General features: G+C 32.2%; 1 protein-coding gene across 2 annotated transcripts; it reads left to right on the top strand.

Annotated features, from left to right (window-relative positions):
- Positions 1 to 8,920: 8,920 nt before the first annotated feature.
- On the top strand, positions 8,921 to 17,402 carry LOC107905799 (citrate synthase, mitochondrial). Of its 2 annotated transcripts, none has more exons than XM_041093898.1 (20): positions 8,921 to 9,129; positions 9,518 to 9,574; positions 9,671 to 9,733; positions 10,436 to 10,477; positions 10,757 to 10,822; positions 10,969 to 11,034; positions 11,161 to 11,274; positions 11,365 to 11,428; positions 11,538 to 11,620; positions 12,257 to 12,306; positions 12,389 to 12,466; positions 13,957 to 14,085; positions 14,253 to 14,295; positions 14,494 to 14,580; positions 15,395 to 15,496; positions 15,960 to 16,067; positions 16,173 to 16,223; positions 16,761 to 16,834; positions 16,968 to 17,019; positions 17,107 to 17,402. In XM_041093898.1, exons 2-20 carry the CDS (start codon positions 9,524 to 9,526, stop codon positions 17,203 to 17,205), a joined length of 1,422 nt encoding a protein of 473 aa, XP_040949832.1. In that variant the 5' UTR covers positions 8,921 to 9,129; positions 9,518 to 9,523; the 3' UTR covers positions 17,206 to 17,402. The 2 variants fall into 2 exon arrangements, with proteins under 2 accessions (XP_040949832.1, XP_040949833.1); XM_041093899.1 differs by lacking the exon at positions 8,921 to 9,129 and adding an exon at positions 9,150 to 9,321.
- The last annotated feature ends 479 nt before the right edge of the window (positions 17,403 to 17,881 follow it).

Here is a 17,881-nt window from a genome sequence, read left to right as displayed (position 1 = left end):
ATCATATGCCCTCGTATCAACAAGAGCACTCCTCATTCAGCCTGGGATGACAATGTCCACAACATCAACTCATTATGTTTGTAATCTGTAACACCCTTAACCCATATCCGTCATCAGAATAGGGTTTTAGGACATTACCGAGTAATTATAATCTAATCATTTATTTCAAACATTTAAAAAAAATCATAAAATGATTCATCATTAACATGTACAGAATCCCATATTAAGTCTTTGAGGGTTTGAAAGCACTTTAGAAGTGATTTGAGACTAAATCGGGAATATTTAAATTTTTTTAGAAAAAGTTAAAAAAAATTTAGCTGCAGGGTTCACACGGTCGTGTAACTCACACGGCCAAGTCACATGCCCGTATGTCTGGTCGTATGGGCATTCAAAGTAGAGACAAACGGCCGTGTCCCAGCCCGTGTCTGTGCTCGTGTAACTCTCTGACTTGGGTCACATGGCCAAGCCACACGCCCGTGTCCCAGGCCGTGTACCCTTTGAAATGGCCTCACACGCCCATGTACTAGCCGTGTGTCTCACACAGCCAAGTCATACACCCATATGTCTGGCCATGTGGACCTAAAAGGTGCCTTAAACAATAATTTACCATTCCCTGCAAGCTTGGACATTAAACAACTCAAAAACTATTTGTTTAACCAGTTCAAAACACGATCAAATACAATCAAAACATGTCAAAACAATCATCCTAGGTGCCTAACCAATGTACTCTCATTGGTACCACATTTATATCCCCAATTCATATCATCAAAGCATCATTCAAATCCAAATTATAAACATACCAAATTCAATTTATTTTGCCTAGTTCATGAGCACTTAAACATCAACTTAAATTCATATGTACCTATTTAGATTTTAGTTCAATTTACCATGCCATAATATGGCTTCAAACACAAACACGTATTTATATGTATATACCAAACTAACATTATACTTATAACATTATTTACAATCCATCCACAAAATAATTATTACTTAAACATTCTAGGTACATGCTGACACAACAGATAAACATTACCATATTTGAGTTCGGGATCGTTGTTGAATGTTGAATCGACGATTAAAAGTTAAGTACCTAACCTGCACACAGAAAAATAAAACCGTACGCTGAGTAAAACTCAGTGGTATTTCTATAATCCGAATATTTAAAGACAAAAGATTATAAATGTATAATTGAAATATAGACACATATTAATATTTATAAATCACAACTACCATATGCCAATTTTTTAAATTAATACATAATAGCGTATCATTTCATACTATACTCAACTTATACATGCTATCATATTTCCTTTGTTTCACAAATATCCCAATTCTCATACTTGCTATATAAAATAGCTTTCCACAATTTGATTCACATTTCATTTAAACAATGGCATTATCCATTTCATATTCAATTCATAAGTATATAATTCATATAATCCATGTAATTACAACATATTTCACTTTCTATTTTCAATTCACTATATCACTCCCATTTCTCATACCATGCCATTTTAATATCAATTATAGAACATTATTATTTATTTTCCTCTATTAACACGACTCAGACTCGGATGGATACACGGATCCAACCAACACACCAGTTTGGCACCCAGTGCCTAATCAGATAAATCTGAAGTAGTAATTGCGCCCAGCGCTATATAAATTTGACACCCAGCGCCTCATCGATTAAAACGAAGTAAATTGGCACATAGTGCCTCATCGACTCGAAGTCGAAGAAATCCCTATACTCTTCCTATCCTATGGCATACCATCTATATCCGACTTAACCCGATACAGTTAATAGGGTTCCAATTCACTTTCTAAATACAACAAATATTCAATACTAATTTTCCATATAATCACATATATACACATAAATTAAATTCAATCTATAATAATCAATATCCAACTTTCACATTAACACATATATTCATTTCAATTCAATAATCAATACATTTAATATGTATCTACCAATTTAATCCATTCCAATTAATTATCAAAATGTCAATTACTCTCCTCAACACTTACCATGTGCATTAAATTGAATTATAACAATTAACAACTAAGTTTGGATTATAGAAATACAAACCGTGAATTTTGAGCTATTCGACGTCGATTTTATCCTTCCATTTTTTAGTCGAGAACTTCACTACGATGTTAGCTACGGAATTAAAACAATTAAAATTCCTCAACACAATAAAATTTCAATTTCATATTGAATATTGAATATTTCAATTTTTACTCAATATTTGCCTAAATTCCAATTTAGTCCCTAAACCAATACTAATTTTTATTATTCACATTTAATTCTATATTTTCATACAAATTCCACTTTAAACTAAATTTAACCCCCTATATTCACTTAAACCCCTAAATTTTAAAATTTTCACAATTTTGTCTCTAATACTCAAATTTTACAATTTAATCCTTCTTCATTTCTAGTTTAAAAATCTATCAATTTAATCCCTAATACTAAAATTATTCAACATTAACAACACTTAAAAACTTAATAATTGTTAAAATTTCGACATCGGTCGGGTAACCCTAGATAGCGGGATTCCAAAAATATGCAAATTATAAGAAAAAGGGACTAAATTGACTAACCAATTGAACTTTGAATTGCCCTTAGGCCGTGCATCTCCTTCTTTTTTTTTCTTTCTTTTTCTTTCAAATTTTGTTTTGGCTTTCTATTTCTATTTCTTTTACTTATTTGTTTTATTATTATATAATATATATTTACTTAATACTTATATATATAATAAATTTACACATAAATTTACCTAATGTCATCCCACTAAAGAAACAATGGTAAAATTACTTTTTAGTCCCTTTAATTATTCTTTAATCTATACTTCAACTTTCACCCTTTATACAATTTAGTCCTTATACCTAATTACTTTTAATTCAAGTAAATTAACTTAACCGAAACTTAATTAACTACACAACTAGCCTCGTAAATATTTATAATAAATATTTATGAGTCTGATTTACAGGAACGGAGACCTGAAAATGCACTTTTCGACACCCGTGACTATCAGGTCATTACACAATTCCTAATCGCTTTCTAAAAATTGAGTATCATTGATCCAAGTTGTAATACCCTTTTATCATCGGGCTTCGCTTTCTCTTCTTTACTGATCTCGAATCTCTTAGAATGCTCTGAATAGTCTCGCATCATGTGCTAACCACAACATAAGAAGTATTGTATTAACTTATTTTCATTTTCTTTGCCCATTGGATTATTGTTGGGTTTCATTTTCCCATATTGTAGTTTCCTATTACCACCATTTGTACCATTACCACAATGACCATTTTTATCATGTTTTTCCTCACGGTGTCCCTTACCATTGTTCGCCTCTTTGGGTTTGGATGACTCAAACTTGTCTTTCATTGAACCAAGCTTGACAAAGAACTTCACCTTAATTATGACTTTGGTAAGCCTTTTAACCCCTAGTTAAGGCAACTCTTACTTTGCCTAAGGTTTCAACTCATCCTTGAACCAGTAGAATGCCTCTTTCTCACTTAATTAGGGATTTGGAGTAACAACTCAGGGACTCCCAAACATATTTTTGAATTGTTCCTTGTTGCATAAGTCGATGCAACTTAGCTCGAGCTTCTTCCTTAACATACTCAGGGTAAAACTATTTCCTAAACTTATTTTCGAAATCCACCAAAATCTCAATAACAGTACCACATTGTCTCTCAGCTATAGACTTACGACGCCATCATAAAAGAACAACATCGACAAAATAAACTGGAGCTATTTTTACCTTAGCGGCATTATCCTCAATGCCCATTGCACGAAAATACTATTCAATTTCTTCATAAGAAGTTGTCTACATCTCTTGCGGACCTAGTCCCTTAAACTCTTTCGGTTTGGAAACATCCATCTTACATTTAAGTGTTGCTCTCAGCATCCCTTTTCCCACGATAGCTCTGCACACAATGAGATCTCTCTCGAGCTCCTAAATTTTCGTGACCATGACTTTAGTTTCCTTCTTCAAAACCATAATCATAGCTTCAAGAGCATCATTCCTTTTAGTCTGCTTCTCATTAGTGGATTTGAGAACCTATTGCATCTCTTCGGCACTAGCGTTGGTGGAACCCAACACCTATTCTCTGAGCTGATCCTACCCCGAATCTAACTCTATGGTGCATCCCTCAACTATCTCAAAGATTTCCTTCATACCATCCACGAATTTATCAAGACTAGTCATTTGACCTTCTAAAGCCGATAACATATCCCTCGACTTGCTATCTTTCCTACTTCTCCCACAGGTCTCATTAGGCTCAACCTGCACGTCTACTCGTTTCATTATCTCAACTGGTGCTTTACCTAACACTGGCTCTTGATACCAACTATCATGGGGCTAAATTTATAGTCTCGCAAACTACACGGGCTTAGGCAGAACTTAGATTCAAATCCGCCTAAGTTAACCTAACTTTTGAAAGTGAGAATTTACAAAGGAAATTCTCCAAGGCATTGAAATAAAGCGGAAACAAACTCTCAAGCAAATAAGTAAAAAGCGAACAAAAAAACCATAAAAAAAACTAAGCATACCAAATGTTTTAGTAAATACTCTTAAAGTGTTTCTATTACTTTGAAAATTTACAACTAAGGGGGAAGACCTCTATTTATAGTTGAGCTCTCCCAAATCTAATCGTATAGTTTAAATTACATCAACAGTTGAGATCAAAGCCTATCTACAAGATAAGAATCCTAAGGGATTTAAACTTCATACAATCTTATCCCTTAGGATTTACAATATTCAGTATGATAACTGTAATTTTATTGGAGTGTTTCACTGGGCAAATAGATGAGCTTTTTCACATGTTCCACAAATCGAGTCGATTTAAATGGATCAAATGTGTCTCATTTAATCATTTGACTATTATGGAATGTTCTATGTGCATTCGTCATGGATTTCGATCCACAGAGGATGACATATAAACATAAAGTCCATCATGGAGTGTTTTTTTTTCTAAGAAAAACAATTAATACTTTGAAATTTTATGAGTTTGACGATTAATTTCTCATTTCTAGACTTTCAAGGGATTATAATTATATATCTAATTTTTTTCTTTAAGTTTTAATCATCAAAATTGACGACAATTTATGTTTAAACAATGTACTAATTTTATCAACAAATGTTGAGTGCAGACTACAATAATTTTCATAAACATAAGGCATCATTCACATTATTGAGAATGACATACATAAACTCCAAAATGATTAGTCTTTATAAATAATAGAACGAACACAAATGTTAACTCACTGATATAAAAAATAACGACAATATACTAATTTTGAGCCTTAAAACCTTCATTGCACGTAATTAATTCCCAAACCTTTTTTATTACGGTTTTCAATGTAAACCCACAATTCTTCCTTTTGAAAAGGTTTTCAATGTTTTGTTTATAAAAGTGATCTCGTAGTTGATTAATCGCATAAAAAATTCCATTGAAAACTATTGTTTTTTTATAATAAAAACATGTATTTTTCAAAACCAAAAAAAAAAATTATAAATTCATCAAGCTAATTTTAATAAAAAAATTGATTGTTTTAAAAAAAAATAAACCGCATTAGTAGTCATCCAATTACTAGTAAGTTTCTTTTTTGGTTATCTAACTATTAGTAAATTTCTACTTTGATCATCCAACTATTTAATTTTGTTTTTTTGTCACAAGCTGACTGATGGTAACAACTTTTATAATTGACATAATAACAACTTTAACCCTCAATATTTATAAATTATATCAATTTAATCTTGGTTGTAAAAAATTAACACTTAACATTTACACATTATGTAATTTAATCTTTTTTTTTTTACTTTTCTTTGTGACATTGAAGGTTTATTGTAAAAGAATAAGAAAAGATGAAAACTATTAAGGTGGACTTTTTGGTGTTTCTATTTTTTTTTTGAATATTTTCAATAAAATTTAGCTAATAAATTTAAATTTTTGGCTACTTAGGTGAAAGGATCACAAGAAAACGCAAATGTTCAATAAAAAAATAAATTACATAACATGCAAATGTTGAGGGTTTGATTTTTAAAATCAATACTAAATTGAAACGATATATAAATGTTGAAAGTTGAAGTTGCTGTTATGCTAAATTTAAAAGTTGTCACCGTTAGCGAACTAGTGATAAAAAAATACTAATAGTTAGGTGATCATTTTGTATCTTTTTATAGTTGGGTGACAAAAATAAATTTTCTAATAGTTGAGTGACTATTAGCATAGTTTATAAAAAAATATAAATTTTATACTTTTAGAAATAATGAATATTAAAGAAGAGTAGGTATTGGAGAGAAGTCATGATAATCGGTAGATTTATAGGAGTGGAATAGGTTAATTTTAAAAAGAAGGAGTATTGTATAAAATTGTAAAGTATATAGTTATCCCTATATCCTCTCTAAAAAATAAATATAGATTTTTCTTTTTCTAATTAAGCTGATGTTTGATAAAATTGCGATACTGAATTAATTAAATGTGTTATAATAAGAAGAATTAAACGGTCATGCCTCACGCATTTTCATCATGGGGAATTAGCAAATGAAACTATAATACATTTAATATAAGATAATGTATTTTTTTTCTTATTATAACACATATACCGAAAATAGCCGGTAGGTTTAGCCAAAAATAAAAAAGAAAAGAGAAAATAACCAGTAGGTTAATATAAGATAATGCATTTTTTTGTTATAAATTTAAATTTAAATTCTTATATTTTTATTTTAAAAAAATTATTCGTTTTTATTTTTAAAATTCAAAATCAGATCTAGTTATAATTTTATTATTATTTTATTAGATTTGTTGATATAACATTTTGAAATAAAAAATTCACTTGGTAACTATATAACTAAAAATTGGCGTTACAATATACTTAACTTGAAAAAATATTAACAACGCTAATAATTAATCCTAAAATTTGAAATATAAAAAAGAAAATTAAAAATATAAATATAAAGGTTAATTTTTATATTTATAAAAAATATATATAATGTAAATATTATTAAAAAGTTGACAGAGTTTGATTGTGATACTAAACTGAACTAAATTCAATAATCATAAATTCATAAAGTTAACCAATTTGATTGGTCACAAGCATGATTATTTCGATCTTTTAAAGAAACCTGTTAATTTGGCTATATTTCCATAAATACTGAAGATTGGTCACATGCATAAATTGTACCGAGGATGAGTGCATAAAGTACTATATGTACCAAAAAATTTATTATTATCATTATTGGTATAAATGCATAAATTATTTTAACCTTTTAAAGAAACCTATTGCACATCTGACATTTATGTTACTAATGCATAAAATGAATGTGTTAAGAATAAATCTCATCATAGTCTAGTTGGGTCAATACAAAATTTTATATTTATTTTTAGGTTTAAAAAATAGATTTAAATTTTTGTATAAGTTTGACCTGTATAAAAAATATTAAATTTGAACTCGATTCGATCCGATCGTATTAAAAAAATATTATATTATTTTTTATATAACAACAAATTTTAAAAATATAATACATCAAATATATTAAAATAAAATTTCCCTTGAAAAAACATTAAAAATTTATACTTAAATAATATTAAGATAGTTACAACTTAGCAAGTGAATGCATAATAACAATAAAATAGCAATAATATAATAGTAAAACGGTAGCAAAACAACATCAAAATCGCAGAAGACGAGAGCAAAATAGCAGCAAATAACAACAAAACAATAGTGAAATTTTTTTTTTAGGTAAATTTGGGTCGGGTTGAACCCAAGCCACCAAATTTACCTATGCCCTGACCCATTTAGAAAATAGACATTATTTTTTTGTCTAAACTTATTTTTCGAACCTATATTTTTATCTAAACTCTCTTACATTTTAGGCGAGCCTTCGGGATTAAGCGGGTGGCTTTACTAGTGAATAGGTTTAGTTGAGACATAGCAAACTCAACCACATGTTCTCTCTCTTTTTTATTTTTATTTATTTTACATTTTTAAAAATATTAAATATCAATTTTGATCCCTCTAACATGCTTAGATTTGAGATTTAATCTCTATCATTTAATTTTTAATATAATTTGGTCATTATATTAACTTCTTGATTAAAAGATTATGTGATTATATATAATCTCAATACACCAAAGTCTTAGATATTGACATACGGCTTTCCATTTCTTTTACGTTTTGGTCACTTTTGTTTACATTATAAAACAATGGTCAAATTTTAATTTGGCTCATAAACTATGCTAAAACTTGAGATTTAATCTATATATTTTAATTTTTAACATAATTCAGTCCCTCTACTTTTATAATGTCATTAATTAGTCTAAATAGTTAATATTGTTAACTATTCCAATTAAAATGTTGACATCAATTTTTCTCAATAAGAGCATTCTAACTGAAAATCTTATTTTATCATGACCATTTCGAATATGCGTGTTCAAGAAAAAATCACAATTAATATTTTCAACATTATTGTTACATGGTTATAAAGTAAATATTTTTTTCTTCTAAATTTCCAAATATCACACCAAAAAATTTCATAGAAGAATTTTAATGGTGATAACAATTAAATTTAAATTTAAATTTAAAAAGTAAAAGATTACATTCCTGAAAATAAAAGTAAAAAGACTAAATTCTAAATATTTAAAGTGTATAAAAGTTTAAAATAAATTTTAACCTTCAAAATTTCACTCTATAAATTAATATAAATAAATTAAATCAATATACTTCAAAATTTCACATAATTTATATCTTAAATTTAAAAAAGTATAATATATACCTTTTCATTTTACCCGTTGGATGTGCAATATTTAGTACAATCTAAAAGTTCTGTTTAATAATTTTGGTATTTCAAGTTACAATTTTCTAGAAAAACCGAAAATGGCTGTAATGTGTTGACCATTTGGTTTCTTGAGCAGCCATTTCGGACAACTACCCAACAAGGGCCAAAGGAGGGTACAAATGGAATTCGATAAACACATGAGGTCTTTGAGCCAAAAAAGAATAAGAAAACACCGAATAAATTCACGGAATTGAAAATACAAAGCAAAAAGCGAAAAAGATCTCCAAAATTTGTGCATATCACTTTCCCCTCTCCGCAGTATTTCTCTGACCGGGTACGCTTCCTTCTCATAACTTCAATATTCAGTCGATTACCCTGTTCTGTTTGATTTGTTTGTTGTTTACTCTTTTAAGTACTGTAATTACCAGCTAATTCTGTATCATCTCCGTTTCTTCTGCCTTTGAGTTGTTCTTGTATTTAATTGCTATTCATAGATCTTTGTAGAGCGTAACATTTGTTACCGGAGGTGCTATATTTTACAGATCAAGTTTTTGATCATATAGATACACATTCTATTTTGTATATTTTTCTTTATTTAGTTATTATTGATTCTTTTACTTTTGACAAATAATCGGAAATCAATTAGTACATAACCTAATGAAGATCCAATAATCGTCGCTATGCTTCTGTTTTATTTATTTACTTTTCTTTTTTTTTTGCAGTGCGCGATGGTGTTTTTGAAGGGAGTATCAGCGCTATCCAGGCTAAGGTCACGTGTTGTAAGTTCAATGTGACTCTGATCTACCATATACCTTTTTTTTCCCTAGTAGGCTGTGTGCGTAAGGTCTTATATATTGAATTTATTTGTGCTGCAGAAACAGCATTCCAGTCTCAGCAATTCTGTTAGATGGCTTCAAATGCAGTCCTCTTCCGATCTTGTGAGTTATCTATTCTCTTCCTACTTTTTTTTTTTTCTTTTTGAACATTCTTGTATAAGTTGTACATGAAAGACACGCTATTCTCTGAAAAGAAGAAACTCCTACGTTGGATCAGCAGTATACACTTGTATGTTGCAGTAGCACCGTCTGTTTGGCATGATAGTGGGCTTCACTTAACACCCGTAAAGTTTTGGTCATGTCGAGTTTACCTGTAATATAGTGGATGCTATTACGGCCATTTCAATTTTTGCTGTTGTGAAAGATTTTGCACATCTTATTATAATGCACAGTAATTATAATTTAAAAAATTCTTTATTAATGATTTTTAAAATCATTTATGCATATTAGGATATTTTATTTACCCAAAAACTATTCACAAGTTGTAAATTGAATCTATTTACTATTTAGTTCACAGTCATGAGCTTAAAGCTATTGATTGTTAACTTATCACAACCCAATTCTGACAAATGTTGGTGACAGGAAGAGCCGAAACCGCCAAATAGTGGCCACAATGACACTTTGTGGCTGTATTTAAATCCTAGCCTGAAAGTGACAATCTTTTATTTGCATTACTATTTAGTTATATATTTGGACTTCAAAATGGTTCATTTGCTACTTGGTTTTCCCATTTGGTCTTTTTAGCTTTTACTTGTATTCACCCTTGCTTATATTTGTAAATTAACTTATTTGGGGCCATTGCAGGATCTTCATTCGCAGTTGAAGGAATTGATTCCTGAACAACAGGTTTGTCTTATTTGTCTCAATGGGGTTCCATTTGTCCTTAAGGGATAGCTGCAGATGTAGTTACTATTTTAGCCAGTGCTGCTTAATTCATAACCACTTTTTATGTATGCCACTCCACTGATAAGTTGTTGAAGAGGCTTATTGTTAACTTTTAATCCTCACAAGTTTATCCAGCTAGTGTATAATCTATCACCTGTGTGATTCTGCCAATGATCATATGCAAGATCATAGCTTGTATCAAAATTGCCTTCACTAAATGGCTTCTTAGTTTTTTCCCAGGAGCGCCTGAAGAAACTGAGGGCAGAACATGGAAAAGTGCAACTTGGGAATATTACTGTTGATATGGTAAAACATATTATATGTTTCTAGTGTTGCACTAGTGAAAATTTCTTTTGTGTTTTGTTTCTCAATTCAAAGTTGGAAAATTTTGAATGGCTTGTGAGTATATGTTTGGGTTTCTCATTAGCTGATTTCTGCACTGTGTTTGAAAGGTCATTGGTGGAATGAGAGGAATGACAGGGTTGCTTTGGGAAACCTCATTACTTGACCCAGATGAGGTATGGTTCACTCACTTACCATTAGAAACAGCGTTTTGACCAGACTATTGTGCTAAGTTACTATAATTACTGGAAGATAAAGTGACATTTATTTGGTAGATCTGAAAGGTGTTTTTCTTTTTCCAGGGAATTCGCTTTAGGGGCTTGTCAATTCCCGAGTGTCAAAAACTATTACCAGCTGCAAAGCCTGATGGAGAACCTTTGCCTGAGGGTCTTTTATGGCTTCTTTTGACTGGAAAGGTGTGTAATTGTGTGAGGTTCTAATAATAACTGGATACCTATTTTGGCCTGTAGTGGTTGATGATGTGCCCTTTTCCTCCTCCACCTCAGGTGCCAAGCAAAGCTCAGGTTGATGCTTTATCTCAGGAATTGCGTGACCGTGCTGTTGTTCCAGGTTTGTAGCTTCTGGATTATTCCTTGCAAGTGTAAACCTTAAACAACTCTTACCTCTCACTTGGTTCAAGCTGTGCAATTCTTACTTGGATTTCTCTGTTTGGTTATAGATTACGTTTTCAAGGCCATTGATGCTCTACCTGTTTCAGCTCATCCAATGACTCAATTTGCAACTGGTGTTATGGCACTCCAGGTTGCTATGCTTAATCATGCATTTGGTTTTAGTTGTAAACGTTGATGTTCTGTGTTCTTCAGTTTCATGATAAGATACAATTTTGACAGTAGCTGTTGTTCTTCAAAAGTCAACTAGCAGATGGCAATGTTGCTCTGGGGTTTAAATGCGTTCAATTTTAGTATTTTAAGACTGATTACCTGGCTTTAAACTACTATATATTTGAAAATCCCTTTTTGAATTCTTTAAACCACAAATTGTTATTTTATGCTCTCATTTCTCATCTCTTGGTAATCAGAAAACACCTCTTTCTAATAACTAGATAGCATCTGAGAATTAACTGGATAATCTTTATGGTTACGTTTTTGAGTTGCTCTAGTATATCTCTATATTTGCTGTTCTGGTGCTATCATTTCCTTTCCTTTTTTTTCCCCCCTTATTCTCTCCTATACATTATAGACTTTATAGGAGATGGACTTCTTTCTCCTATCATTATATATGTAGGTAGCTTCATTTTTAGAAGTACCTCCAAGCGTTAATGTTATGTTTTAAATCTATAGTGGCATCTGTAGGCGTAAACAGGGCATATCCAATTTCAAGCTTGTGTTGTTAAGTTTCTTTTTCCATGTATCTGAGTTAACAACTTTAATCTTTCAGGTTCAAAGTGAATTTCAGAAAGCATATGAGAAAGGAATTTCAAAGTTAAAGTAAGGCTTTCTAAGCAGTTATACTATGATCGCATAATTATCTTGTGGTCATGGATCCTTTGTGATATTACTTTGCTTTCAGGTATTGGGAGCCAACATATGAAGATGCTCTTAGTTTGATAGCTTGTGTGCCATTGGTCGCTTCGTATGTTTATAGAAGGTTAGTGAAGCATATGATAAAACCTTGTCTATAGCACAGATAAGTTGTTGGATGACTTTCATTTGTGAAATCTTCTTTTAGTGTTCCAAAAACCTGCAGCAATTTGTTTGTGTACTTCTGAGTGATGGAGAACAAGAAGAGTTAAAGAGACAAAATATTGAGTCTAGGAACTTTAGGGAGACAACAGGAAATAGAGAGGAAAGTGAGAAACAAGTTGAACCTGAGGGAGTAAAGGACAGGAAATCTGAAAGCAAAAAAAATTCTATAACCCAAATCTCTGTTAAAAACACACAGAACAAATTTATAGAAAGAGTTTGTAACACTTGGCATAAATTTGTGATTCCAAGTAACTAACTGTCTGCAGTGGTCCTTCATCAATGTGTTGATCTGATGGTCTGTTTAATTCAGTTTGGCCTGGCCTATCAATAAGGATTAGGGATGGCAATGGGGCAGGCGGGGCAGATTTTTGCCTGCCATGAAATTCCACGCCCATGCCTCAACCCCAACCCAACCCAGCATTAAAAGAATAAACCTGTCCCGACCCCGAAATTTTATAAAAAACCCAACACCAACACCAACACTGACCTGTCCCAAATTTATTTCATTTTATTTCTGGCAGCCACTAGTTTCTCAAAGAAACTTAGACAAAAAAGAATGTGGATTTCAAGCTGTTGGTGGGTGGTGGCTTTACAAACATTTGAAAATTATCCAAAGTTTTAGAATGAAACTAGCTCAAGATTATTCAAAGTCCAATGAACGATATAATAAAATGTTAATAAAACTCTTTCTCTCTGCTTCTTAACCCCAAAAATGTTGGCTTCATGAGAGGAACAAAAATCAAAGAAATTCACCTGAGAAATTCAAAGAAATTTATGCAAGAAAAACTGAAAAGAGAATGCGAAGCAAAGAACCTACTTTCACTGTCAATTTGTAGGGAGAAACAAAATCCCCAAGCCCCAACAGATGTCGATTGTTGCAGAGATGGTGAATACTGAAGACAGATATGGCGAAAGGATCAAAGGAGAATAAAAATCAAGTCACTGATAATTTTAGGGATTGTGGGGAATTTTTAGGGTTTCAACGTACTAAAGCTTAAAAAGAGGCGGCTGTAGCCAGTAGCCACTGGCTCGAGAAAGTTTTAGTATTAAAATCACTTGAGGGGTTAAATTGTAAATAAAAATATAAAGAGGGGTAATTTTGTAAATACCCTGGGGTGGGTGTGTTTATCCTAAACCCGACCAGACTATTTTTTTTAAATTAAACCGATCCAACCCAAACCTGATTTCAGGAGAAAAAAAACCCAACCCTATTGAGTTGGAATCCGTCGGTTTCAGGTTTTTTTGCCATCCCTAATAAGGATGCTATTTCAATCTTATGAACCAACTGTACTGACATGTTAGGTGGCCCATCTGATCACACAGCTACATTGCCTTGTAATCCTTGTTTCATAAAATTATGTTTTCTAAATCGTGTTCTCTTTGGTTTTGAAGGATGTACAAGGATGGAAAATTTATTCCCATGGATGACTCATTGGACTATGGGGGGAATTTTTCGCACATGTTGGGATTTAGCAGTCACCAAATGCACGAGCTTATGAGGCTTTATGTCACCATACATAGGTTTGTTTTTGTTAATCTTCTATAGAGCATAAGATTTATGACATACAGAATTTAAGTTCTGTATTTTACTTTTAATTTTACCAGTATGATATCTTCTAAAATATCCATCATCTTTTTGGTCAAATAATGTGTCACTATATTGATCCAGTTTCAATTTTGTGCTCCAGTGATCATGAAGGTGGAAATGTTAGTGCCCACACCGGTCACTTGGTAAGTTACAAATGGTTATTGTTATGGTTATAACTATTTTAAGTTGCCATGAGTTTTCAGTATCTCTGATCTCTGGTTATAACCATCTCATACTGAGCTCATCTGTTCAAGTTATCAAACAAATTGAAAAATTTCCAGCTTATGCCAATCTAACTGATGCTTGGTTTTTTATTTTTCTTATTGATGATCTGTATTTAGGTGGGTAGTGCGCTTTCAGATCCTTATCTTTCCTTTGCAGCTGCATTGAATGGGTTAGCTGGGCCGCTTCATGGTCTGGCTAATCAGGTATTAGATCTTCCTTACTTGAGTTTCCTATCATTATTGCAAGTTATTTTCTATAACTAGGTTTTAGCGAATACTACGTGTTATATAGAGCAATATGCTTTTTTGCTTCTAAAACTTATTTGTGTTAAGCTTTGGTCCATAACTTCCTTAAGCTTTATAGATATTTAGCTGATGGTAATGATTCTAAATTTCAAGTGAGTTTGACTTTATGGAGTCTTTTTAGCCAATGGTTAAAGTTTAGTCACTGCTTGTATTTGAATGTTTACTGCAGCCAAAAGTTCTTGACTGGAAGAAAATAGTGATATTGATTATTCATAAACTTCCTATCATATGATTCTACCAAATTCTTGTAGATGGGTTCATTCTGTCTCAAATCCCTCCCGCCATTCACTAATAGAAAAAAGTGCATGAATAGGTAATGTGTCCCCAAGGCCTATAATAGGTTTTCATTCATCTTTTTTCGAGTCTGGTTGTTCCTAGGTGCTTTCCATGCCTTACATTACTCATAGAAGCAGAGATATCTTGCTTCAAATGTTTATATGGTTTGTGTGTCTTGCTACTCCCAATTCAATCAGAGCTTTCTAAATCTGTTGATCTTTGCAAAGCCACTATTGCAGCTTGGGATCATCTAATTTCCTAGAAGAAAACAATGAACTACTAGCATGGACATCCCCTGATTTCTTTTTACTGCCATCATAATAATCTTTACCCATTTAATTTGGTTAATGTACCATCAACGAGTAGTAGGGATTCTGAATCTAAAATTATGAACAAGTTTGCATCCTGGTGATTGTTGCTACATGTTTCATTGCAGGAAGTGCTACTTTGGATAAAATCTGTGGTAGATGAATGTGGAGAGAACATATCCAAAGAACAGCTGAAAGACTATGTCTGGAAAACACTGAACGGTGGAAAGGTATTGTCTGAAGTTTATTTGAATATAAGATTTAGTTTAACTATTATTTATGAAAATTCTTATGCCTCGAACATTTATTATAGCACCTGCTTATCTAGTGACACCTTAAGTTTGTAACTCTTGGTAGATGTGTAAATTTCGTTCCTGCCTCATTATAATCATTTTGTTTTGTTGCATCTGATCTCAATACTCCTATTGAACTCAGGAGGAAAGGGATTCAGTGCTTATAAGCATCTTGTGGTTGCTTAGAAATTTCTATTTGTTTTGAGCTCTTTTGCTGCCTTCCTTTGAAACTGTTGTTTGAGATTGCATTTTACCTTTCAAGGTCCTCAGTTTTGGAGTTGAGCTAAAAAGCTGGGTTTAACATCATTGGATGCCCAATAGCACAATTTGTTTTCAGTTCTTATTAGAAGCTCAATTAGATTACCTTTATGTCTTAATTCGATGTACTTTCTGTTTGCAGGTTGTCCCAGGATTTGGTCATGGAGTGTTGCGTAAAACTGATCCAAGATACATGTGTCAAAGGGAGTTTGCTTTAAAGCACTTGCCTGATGATCCGCTGTTCAAGCTGGTTCTCACTTATGCCTTAATGAGAGAATTTTAATGATTGTCATTTGTCCTCCACTGTTTACACTTCTACTTAATTGCTAAGGATACATAATTTTCATCATTGCAGGTTTCACAGCTTTATGAAGTGGTGCCTCCTATTCTTACTGAGTTAGGCAAGGTAATTTCTTATTTACATTCTTTGAGGTTTGAGCAGAAATCTTTTGACGAAATTGCGGATGTTGCCTTTTCTAAAAAATCACAAAAGAATGACATTGAGTGCAGTGGTGAAGTTGAGAAGACCGTGTAAAATTTAATATTGATGGATAGAATCTGAAATCCTTGCTAGCTTGGTTTATTATTTGATATGAATGGTAAAATTGGGGAAATAGGATAAGGAAAGGTAGGAATCCTCATGGTCCCTTCGCTGTAGTCATTAAAGCCTATGCCACTTAAGTAACTTTTAGATATGGGTATGTGTCTGGCATGAGTGTTTTTTTTCCCATACCTTCATGCCCTTATCCATATATTTGATAGACATGGGTTCTTCAAGAAAAGTTACGAGTTGCGACTTTTAATTACAATTTTATATTGTTTCGTTGAATACTAGGTCATTATTTGGCAACTAAACTAAAACTTCAACGTGAATAGATTAGCACAGGAGATACATCATTTCTATTATGTTAAATTGGAATGTGGAATTTTGGGATGCTTGTAGGTTAAAAACCCTTGGCCCAATGTTGATGCACACAGTGGAGTGCTGCTGAACCATTTTGGTTTAACTGAAGCTAGGTACCATCTGAAGCTTTTCTTTCATATAGTATAAACACATTTCATTTTTTTCAGTAGCATGAACAACTGTTGTTACTGATCTAGTAAATCTTCATTTTCCAAAGGATAATTTTTTTTCCAACTTTATGTGCAGATACTATACCGTTCTTTTTGGTGTATCAAGGAGTATTGGAATTTGCTCTCAGGTTTGTTTTGCTGCTATATTTTATCTGCTTTTTTGTGGATCACCAGGTGTTGCTTCAGTTTATATATGTTGTTTTCTGTTGGTACAGCTAATATGGGACCGAGCACTAGGATTGCCCCTCGAAAGGCCAAAAAGTGTTACAATGGATTGGCTTGAAAATTATTGCAAGAAAGCTAAAGCAGCTTAAAATCGGTGGATGAATTAATTAAGCATAATAATTTCTCACAAGGATTGGTCTTGTGATGAGTGTAGCAGCTACCTACATGGTCAACGGCAAGCTGTTTCGTTTTTTTTAATAATTTACTGGGGAAATTAGATGTAAACGCGGACGCCGATTTGTTCAGTAGTTGAGCTATCTCAATAAAATTTGCCATGTTTTAGGTATTGCGGATTATCTTTTATTGAAATTTTGTTTCATAAAATCGTTTGGTAGATATAATAATACCAAGAGAAATTAAGGGTAAGTCTAATTAAACAGTGGTCAGTTTTTCAATGATTTGTATGAGTAGTTTTAACCTGTTAAAATCAGTAATGGGCTCCGTTAGTTTTAGTAAATACGGTTGAGATTACAGTAATGGGCTCCGTTAGTTGTACGTAAATACGGTTAAGATTACAGTAATGGGCTCCGTTAGTTGTTACGTAATCATGGTTAAGTTACAAAGACGGGATTGAGCTTCATATTGTTCTTGTCAGTCTTTCATGCATGGATGACGTCATAGTTGGAACTCTGAATAGTTGGCGGGGGAGGGTAATTGTGCTTCTGCCACTTTTGCACGTGTGTTGAGAGATCAGTCTTTATGGATGTCGATTATTCTTTTCATATTTCTCAAATATATATTTTTTACTATTATGTTTATCTAATC

Source organism: Gossypium hirsutum, chromosome D05, assembly GCF_007990345.1.
Source record: "Gossypium hirsutum isolate 1008001.06 chromosome D05, Gossypium_hirsutum_v2.1, whole genome shotgun sequence".
In the NCBI taxonomy this organism is placed as follows: domain Eukaryota; kingdom Viridiplantae; phylum Streptophyta; class Magnoliopsida; order Malvales; family Malvaceae; genus Gossypium; species Gossypium hirsutum.
This window is presented reverse-complemented; position numbering and strand designations above follow the sequence as displayed.

Excerpts from the sequence above, each read along its gene's own strand:
- LOC107905799 (XM_041093898.1), top strand. The coding sequence starts at position 9,524 with ATGGTGTTTTTGAAGGGAGTATCAGCGCTATCCAGGCTAAGGTCACGT. Across the intron at positions 11,275-11,364 it reads GGCTTCTTTTGACTGGAAAG|GTGCCAAGCAAAGCTCAGGT; the intron begins GTGTGTAATTGT and ends CCTCCACCTCAG. Across the intron at positions 14,086-14,252 it reads CTTTATGTCACCATACATAG|TGATCATGAAGGTGGAAATG; the intron begins GTTTGTTTTTGT and ends TTTGTGCTCCAG.